Source organism: Silene latifolia, unplaced genomic scaffold, assembly GCF_048544455.1.
Source record: "Silene latifolia isolate original U9 population unplaced genomic scaffold, ASM4854445v1 scaffold_32.2, whole genome shotgun sequence".
NCBI lineage: Eukaryota > Viridiplantae > Streptophyta > Magnoliopsida > Caryophyllales > Caryophyllaceae > Silene > Silene latifolia.
In genome coordinates, this window is record NW_027413253.1 from 26,188 (window position 1) to 35,291 (window position 9,104).

Consider the following 9,104-nt stretch of genomic DNA (forward strand, 5'->3'; position numbering starts at 1 on the left):
CGTCTATACCAAGACCTATTGCTAGTCAATAGTCACTACACAAATTCTCATTATAGACGGACACTATCCGTCTATATGTATAGACGAATATCATTTTCGGTAACATAGCTAGTAGCAAGAGGTATTTTTGATATATGTAATTTATATAGTCCTTTTGGCCTCTTATTGCACGCATTTCTATGTCATTCTCGTTGTTTTGTATTGCAAAATGTCCCGAATAGGCTACTTTGGTTTGTTCTGCGTCATTTGCAGGAACGGACTTGAAAGTAGTAAAATCGTGCTTTATTCGGTCCTCTTAGCATGCATTTATGGAGATGGAGGATTTAGAGCGGAAATGCTTGACGAGTAGTATTTTAGTCGCTTTTTACCCCGCATTTATACTTCATTTCGACTCGATTTTGTGTGCTTAAATGTTTAAATAGCTCATTTAATAACTAATTTATAATTATTAGTCGTCTTAGTCATATTTAATAATTAGTCGTATTGCTATTATAATATTAGTATTATTACTATTATTTTATTAATATATTAATTTAATGTGTAGGCAAGGCAGAATAATAAAGAGGAGATTCGAGTTAGAGTAATATGAGACGGAAATTAAGAAACAAATTGGGTCGAGAAGGAAATAAGACGGGTCAAAACCAAGTCAAATAGATGAAAATGGGATGAATTTTACAAGGAAGTTGAGTTGACAAATGATGTAGTCAAACCAACACCAAACCAACCCCTGCTTCTTTCGTCACTTTCTCCTCCAACCCCATTTTCATTGACCAAAAATCTAATTAATTGTTACAGAATGCCATCCCACCATTTCCGCGCTGTAAACAGAGCCTCTGGAAAGCTACCATTGAACTTAAGAGAGACGTGGAGAGTTCTGTTACTAAATTTGGTGTTACCTGAGTCTATTATACATCCTCCTTCAGCTTCATTTTGTGCCAGGTGATGAAACATTTTGCTCATCGCATTTTGATTTCATCCAGTGCATCTAATTTTACATCTTGGAAGAAAGACATCCTTCGTAGAATTCCAAATTGTATCTCCCCAATATCCTCTAAGCTGCAACTGCTGCTATCCTCAGGCTTCAAAAACCCTTGGGCCATCCACATCTGAATCAAAGACTGCTTGCTGAATTCATAGTCTCTCGGAAACAAGGAAAAGTAGGCAACACAATGTTTCAGATGTGGGTTGAGTTGATCATAGCTGGGCCTCAACACATTCAGAAGAAGTCTATTCTGATGCCAGGTAAACATATCCATGATGTCCAAATTTCATGTCCAAATTTCAACTCTTAACTGCTGCCAGTTGTTCTTCTGGGCAACATGATTTGCTGCCATTCTTAAAATCAACGGAGAGTTTTCGCACATGCTCACAATATCCTCTCCAATCCGTTCTTGTTCTTGATCTTCACCCCCAGAAAAGGCGAATCTTTTGAAGAGCAGCAAAGCATCGTTGTCAGAAAGGGATCCTAACTTGTAGATGTTATCTGTTGTTGCAACCACCTTTCCAACATTTTGGTAGCGAGTTGTTATCAAAATTTTACTTCCTGGGGCTCCTATGTCCAATTGCGCTCTCAAAGAATCCCAAATAAATTGATCATTGGTGCTCAAATCATCTAGAACAAGCAAATACTTCTTTCCACTGATTTCCTCCAAAAGTTGTTCATGTGGTGGTTTGAGGGATGACACAGAACTATCCCTCCCTCTGCTTTCAGACTCGATTATTCTAGTCAAGATATCTGAAAAACTCAACAAATCTGATACACACGCCCATATTATTTTATGCTCAAAGTGGAGTTCAACCTTATCATCATTGCAAATTGATTGAGCCAAAGTAGTCTTTCCCGATCCAGGCACACCCACAATAGCAATCGCAGAGATATTGCTCATGTTAGTTGTAGGCTTGGACAAGGGTAAAGATGGGATGATGTCTGTATTACAAGGAGGGTGGGATGGGGCTACTTGCAGCAGTTTGATGATGTCCTCCTTGTCCTCAACCCTACCAACAACTTCTAGAGGCACTTGAAAACAAATTTATTTCACTACATGTATTTCCTCATTGGAACCAATTTTGGGTTTTTGGTTGACAATGTCAACCAAGTTCCGGCGTATCTCACTGATACGCCTCACATCAGAAGAAAGGCGGGCAAGGCGATAGGCAGAAGAGACGAGAAGATGCACCTTTGTGATCAATGTGTGGTCAGGATTAGGACCGAGGGCATTCTCCTGGTATCTGATCTCATCCACCAGATCATCTGCTTCTAGAAGCCAACCACGCACTGTAAGGCTGCTTGATTGTTTCTTCTCTGCATAAGGGAGTGCATCTCTGATGCCTCGGACACTTTTCCCAACCTCTCGCAGCTCTTTTTTCAGCTTCTTCATCGACTTCATTTCACCAAAAACATCAAATCTGGAATCCCATATCCTACATATTTCAAGCGATTCCAGAGTTTCAAGGAGGTCATTAGCAAAATTGGAAACAATTGCTGCTGCCATTTTTTCGGCTTTCTTTTACCTTTTTTTTTTGTTCGTCTGCTAAATCTGAAAAGTTTGTCGCTCTTTATCCAAGTCAATAAGAAAACAGCTTTTCCACGTTTGAGTTTCTCAGCACGTGCCCATCTTAATTAGTCAACTTCCTTTGTTTTCATATCATCAAACACTGCACGTCTGCACCCCAGGCCTAAAATATTCTCAGATCCAGAAAAGTCGCTCCAACCTCCAAGTCAACCATCATTGGTTTTAATAATATACTCGTATAAGTGTATTTTCGTCTATCTAACAATATCCATTAACAATGTCTGGCTGCGTGTGCTGACTGCTGAGTTAGGTTGTACCCTGGCTGGATGAGCCCTGCAAGCTGAATAAACAATGTTGACTCGTCGACTTTACCCGAGCTCAACTCTGTAAATGTAAATCGACGTGTTCACCTTCCCCGGTTGATACGGTTGTATCCAAGGACGACTACAGCAAAGAGAATGAAAAAAGATTAAATTCAATCGATGAATCACTCTTCTAGAAAGTTTTTGACAAAAAACAACATATTAAGTTTGCAGAAGATAGATATGTGCACATAATTGAAAACAAGGAAGATAGCATAGTTTGCAGACAATTTAAATTTTTGTTCTATTCAACAGATTGAACATAATTACTTGGGATGTTGAAGAAGTTGGCTAAAATTTATTCACCCAAAATTTGGTATCATCCACCATTCACATGCTCATTCGATCCACAACTCTGCATATCACGATTAACCGTTCCAGCTTGTCACTAGGCAATCAAACATAAAACTCATTAACTTTGAGCACATACAGAGGTATAAACCACGGCACCATATTGAATCACTAAAGAGCAACAAGAAGAGCAAAGCGAGTGGAGAATTGAATGTCACGAAAACCCTCTTATAATAGAGAAGAATGAATAGAAGTATACAAAACTACAATAGCTCAATGACAGGACTAAGATGTGCACTGCTTCTGTGATTGATTTTCCCAAAAATTGTAATTTTTAAATTGGTAAACGGAAGGCTAATAAGTGTTCTTGACAAAGCAGAAAATTTGTAGGTTTCCGCTCTTGGTTCGGTATAGTAAGGTTAAAGTTCAAGCTTAGGTCCAGCTAGTTGACTCATCATAATTGCCAAATCCATTCCTTGCACCATTGTAGGGACTGCAACATCATAAGGACAATCTTTTGTAAACCCAGCCTTGCCAGACTTCTGCACTTTCTTGATGCATCTCTTGAACTTCTCGTGGCATTTTACACTTGTCATACCTGAAAACTCAAAACTTGTCAGAAATTTTTACTTCATTGTCACCTAAATATTACCTAACATCTCAAATCCCATATGATAATTGATAAGTGAAAGGGCAAAATAATATAGAGAAGTGAAGTCTGAAAAACAACAAAGTAATTGAAGATCATGTTGTCACAAATGTTCTGGAAACAGTCTCTTTGTGTTCCTAATGCGGGGCTTACAGCTACGTACATCCAATCCCCCTTTACCTCGTCATACATAGAAAGTATTGTGAATTTGTGACACTTGGCAAACATACTCAGCACCAACCACTATAACCCTATCCCGACAAAACTCGCAAAAGAAAAAGAAAATACAAAGAGAGAGAAATTGCCCACGGCTCAACAAAATAAGAAAACCCGAAAACATAATTATGCACACGTAGGGAGTAGCTTTAATAGGATGGCAATTGTAGCCACATAGAAGACATTGAACCTGAAACATAGAAGGTGGCCACCATGGAACTATTTTGCAATTAAAGAAAGGATTTTTCTGTCACATACGACCTTTACTTCCTTTTATTTCTACTACCTTATGTTTCTATTTTGTTGCCAAAACTACCAAATGAGTGCTTTTGATCACACTAAATCAATATTCCGACATTGAATCGCCAGAATCTGAATTTGATTTTTGGTTTTGAAAAACACTACCGAAATTCTATAGTCTGGAAATAAAATTTAGGTAAACAAAGGAAGTTGAAATCGGAGTACAAAAAAAAAAGATGTAATTTTGGAAAAAAAAAAGTAGGCAGTTTTTGGCAAAGTAGAAGCAAGTCAGCGCCCGAAAGTCGGAAACTTAAAAACTTTTTAATCAGAAGTATCTGATTAAACTATCGAGACTCAGGGTTAGAGTCACTCTAGAATACAGATACTCCCTCCCATCCATCCTTTTTTTCCCCTTTGAAGTGGGCACGGAGATTAAGGGTGGGGAGTATAATATTGATAAATATATGAGTGGGGTTTGATAATTGGAGAGAGGTATGAATAATTATGATTAAATATTAATAAAGGAGATGAGTGGGGTTTGGTTATTGGAGAGAGGTAGGAATAATTAGAATTAAATATTAATAAAGTATATAGTGGGGTTTGATGAGTGGAAAGAGGTAAGAGTATAATATTAATAAAAACTTTCTCAAAAAGGAAAGGGGAAGAAAACCTGAATAATCCGTTTTAGGAAATAGGGAAGAAAAGAGTGGATAGGAGGGAGTATTACTCAAAACTGAGTCTGAGTACATATCAGAAGCCAAATAAGGCGTGTGTTTTTCCACGTAAAGTTCACTATGGATTCATTTCAGATCCGTTCATTTCAAGTCAAAACTAATCGTGTACAGCTTAGCTTGTAGTGTACTCCGTCATACTCCCTCCATCTCAATTTTATTGTCCCCTTATCCTCTAAATTTTTTCCCAAAATAATTTTCCCCTTTCTAAATTTAGCAAGGAAAAACTTTGATTATCCAATATTACCCCTAGAAAACTAACTACCACCATCACCATTCACCACCATAAGATTAATGCCTCAACCCTCTCTAATTTAAGGGGTCAAATAGGTAGGTCACGGCTTTTCCTTAAATCCTCCCAATATAGTAAGGGGGACAATAAAAATGGGATGGAGGGAGTATATATTCTACAACAATATCTCCTATAATATATGACAGTTTATTATTCATTGATGCAACACTGGAAGGGGTTAAATAGATATCCTATAAAGTTGCTTATATTAAGTCCAAGTCAATTTAACTGAAAGTAATAGTGCCTCAAGTAGGTTGGTGACTTTAGACGGCCGCATCTCTGGAAGCAAAACAAATTGATTAAACCTCCTCACAATAAGAAATTGAAGTCTTGCAATATGTCTTGTTAACAAATGGGAACAAAAGGGAAGGGAAGGGAAGGGAAGGAAACGAGCTAATAGAAGGATATTGAGAAACTTAACTTCTAGCTTATTTGGATAGAACAAGGGAGCAATGAAAAGAAAGAGCAGAAAAGAAAAGGACTTGAACAAGATGAAGAGAAAGTAAGAATAAGGAGTCGTGTTAGAATGCCGAGGACCAGATCAGTCAAGTAGAACGGAAGAGAGAGTGAGTTAGAGATTAGAGAGGGGGGGATGGACATTATTCTTTGAAATATTTTTAAATTTTGGACTGTGCTTCTTCAAAAAAGAGATAACATAGACCATCTAATTAATTCCTGTCCCTCTCCCCTGTCAATTATTTTACACAAGCAAGGGTGTTGGAGACCTTAGGATGCTGACCATTTAATACTTACTACCAAGCTCTTCTCAAGTCCGTATATACCCTTGAAAAAAAAGACCATGGATCATTATCAATTTACCATAATCCTTTATCCGGTCTACTTTTACAGTGTCATACAGAAAGGTTGTATACTTGCATTTGTTAGCCCCAGATGTGAGTGCATATTATCGGGAAGCATTCGTGTACCTTGGAAGGATGGCAAGAATATATTGCAACAAGAATTAAATTCGTGGTTGCGAGAGCCGAGAAGTATACTAAAAAAAATATCTGCATGAGTACCCTTTTTAAAAACTTCTAAAGAGGCTAACATGTAAGGAAATAAAACATATGGATTATAAAGCAAAAGGAGTACATAACAAAGAGCTTACAAAAGTAGGGATTATGTCTGGCTAGTTGTGCTTTTGCGTATTACACAAGCTACAACAGAGTTTTTAGCAACTACTCAAGGAACCTAGTGCCTATACGCATTTCGGGCACACTTTTATGACTAATTAATCATCTGTAAAGAAATGCTTTGTAATTTTGGTCTACTTAAGCTAGCCCATCAATGTAATTGTTTCAACTCTATTAATAGAAAATGTCGGTAGTTGATACCTATAATAAACACCTTTTACAATATAGTCCCACCCAGATTTTGGTTCACTTTCCATCATGATGGGGGAGGGAGGTTGGGGTGGGTGATGAAGATGAGGATTTGTGGGTAATGAACAGAAGGGCATTTTAGTAATCTACAGATGTTTAGCTCAATTGTCTAAATATTGGGAGCAATCGCAAGCGGTATGACTTCACTGTATGATACACTGTAATCATATTAAAAAAAAAATTTAGAACTCGACGGGTACGCCTTACGTCTCGTCATTTACTTAACTACAAGTATTCTATTTTGGGAAGTCTTAGTCATTTGTTTACCTTTTCCAAGAACGCTTTTTATTGAGTGAATGGATCATCCACTCGAAATTTAGTCCAATTGTCATCCAATATCAATAGCAACAATTTGTTACATTCTCCCTCCTTCGCTTTCGGGCCAAGAGCAAAGCTAAACAAATGACCGGGACATAGTTTCAAATACCATTTTTTCCTACATTTTCAAGTCATTAGACGAAGGCACTATTTATTATTATTTTCTCTTGTTTCTCTTCTTTATCCGTTCTTCTATCCTTAAATCAAACATAAATATATGGGAAGGTAAAATTTCAAAATGATCGGGTAATAAAGCTCGAAAAAAGGCGAAAGTGAGGAATGCTGGCAAAGGATAAAGAGTAGAGAAGGGAGGATGAAAAGGAAGTGACATAGTTACTTACTCTTCCTATACGAGGGTGAAACATTACCTAGGGGAAGGTACGTATCTAACTGTTAATTAGCCTATCTTCAATTCTTAACCTCCTTCCTCTATCTACCACGGTACAACCACAATTACCACCCACCTTCCTTTGTATTTTTCCTCCATCACCCCCTAACAAACACCCTCATCCAAGCAAGGCACCGAAAACTTGTTTGCATAGTGGATACTGGATACACACTTATCAGGACATCGAAGGGGGGGAAAACAGATTGAGGAAAAGGAACGGAATGGAAGGGAGGGAGAGGAGGGGAATAGAGTAAATGACTTTTCTCTCCAAATCACTCTTATATATAGAGTGATTTTAGTTTGTCTTGGAGGAGAGAAAATGGAACCCTCCATTTCCTTCTCATCCATATCCAACCAACCCAATTTACTATCCAAACGAGGAAAATTGTGTCATTCCTTTCCCTCTAATACATCAATTCAAACAAAGCCTAAATGTCATTTAAATTTAAACACAAAAATTTGAAGACTTAAATCAAAACCTTGAGAATTTACATCATCACTTGAGTGAAAGAAGAAAATAAAAAGTAAACAATACATCTAAAACCTATAACACATCATCTCCTCATTTATCAGATGATAATTCAATTGAAAACCTTAAAAACTGGCTCAAAAAGTGATCAATTGCCGGATACTTTGTAATTCCGCAAACTTTATCAACCTCACATTCACATAAAACAATCTCACCTACAACTTGCAATGAAAAGAGAAGGAATACCTTGTTTATCAACGCAATCGTCGTGAATTTGACAGCAAGAATCAAGATCATCACAAGGCTTCTCTCCTGGACATCCACTATGACCTACACCACAATATTTCCCATACCGTATCCCCATATCTCCATTTTTCCACCCCAAATAAACACACACGCACACTTCAATTCATATCTCAAATCAAAATCCAATAACAAAAACAAACAAACAATACAAAACTTAAATCAATCACAATCCGCGTAAATTAGATACTTACTGTCACAATTTAGAGCAACGCATTTCTTGCTGCATTGGATCTACAAGACAATAGTACAAAAATCCGTCGATAAGCAACATAATTGTACAGCATATAATCGAGTTGAGATCATCTGTCTCATTTTTACGTCACACTGAAACACATTCTCCCTCACATAATATATTGACGGGACACATAATCCGCTCTAATACATTATACACCTCATTTAATGACGACGAAAATATATAAGGTACACCTTAAAACAACGCTATTATAATAAAGAATGTGGAATTGAGTACCCGAGAGTCGTTGGCGGTGGAAGTTGCGACGGCGAGGAGAGAAAGGAGGAGGAAGAGAGTGGTGAAAAATGAATTGATTGGGATCTTTTTTTCCCGCATTTTTTCTTCTTTGATTTCGTTATTGTTTGGATTTGGATTTGATTTTTGTGCTTTGGAAATTGGAGTTGCCAATTGTCGACCAACTATAGTAGCCAAAGTAGAGGTTGTAACTCGTAACCTTCACGGTTAAGAATAATATAAGTTTGGTTTGATTTTATTGGTTGAAGTGACGTTAATATTGTCAATAATGAAGACCTTGAAAAGTCAATACAGTCAAAGTGGCTTGAGGGTAGTGGAGCGCGAGAGTGTCTCAAAGTGTTGTAATTGGTAACGAATTGAGAGGTTTTGGGTTCAAAAAAAAAAAAAAAACAAGTCAATACTTTTGAAATATTCAAAATACTCCCTCACTCCCCGGTCAATTCTTGTTTATTAGTTTTGA

At 37.3% G+C, this 9,104-nt stretch overlaps 2 protein-coding genes across 5 annotated transcripts; both read right to left on the reverse strand.

Annotated features, from left to right (window-relative positions):
- Positions 1 to 626: 626 nt before the first annotated feature.
- Positions 627 to 3,270, reverse strand: LOC141639277 (putative disease resistance protein RGA3). Of its 4 annotated transcripts, XM_074448432.1 has the most exons (3): positions 3,146 to 3,263; positions 2,512 to 2,957; positions 627 to 2,421 (listed from the first exon to the last, which is right to left on the reverse strand). In XM_074448432.1, the coding sequence occupies exon 3, from the start codon at positions 1,884 to 1,886 to the stop codon at positions 1,269 to 1,271; it is 618 nt and encodes a 205-aa protein (XP_074304533.1). In that variant the 5' UTR covers positions 1,887 to 2,421; positions 2,512 to 2,957; positions 3,146 to 3,263; the 3' UTR covers positions 627 to 1,268. The 4 variants fall into 3 exon arrangements, with proteins under 4 accessions (XP_074304533.1, XP_074304534.1, XP_074304532.1 ...); XM_074448431.1 differs by having other exon boundaries at positions 627 to 2,957; XM_074448433.1 differs by having other exon boundaries at positions 627 to 2,957; positions 3,182 to 3,270.
- A 41-nt stretch (positions 3,271 to 3,311) lies between these two features.
- On the reverse strand, positions 3,312 to 8,854 carry LOC141639278 (putative phospholipase A2 homolog 1). The gene is made up of 4 exons (XM_074448435.1): positions 8,627 to 8,854; positions 8,349 to 8,388; positions 8,098 to 8,217; positions 3,312 to 3,764 (listed from the first exon to the last, which is right to left on the reverse strand). The coding sequence occupies exons 1-4, from the start codon at positions 8,723 to 8,725 to the stop codon at positions 3,586 to 3,588; spliced, it is 438 nt and encodes a 145-aa protein (XP_074304536.1). The 5' UTR covers positions 8,726 to 8,854; the 3' UTR covers positions 3,312 to 3,585.
- Positions 8,855 to 9,104: the final 250 nt, after the last annotated feature.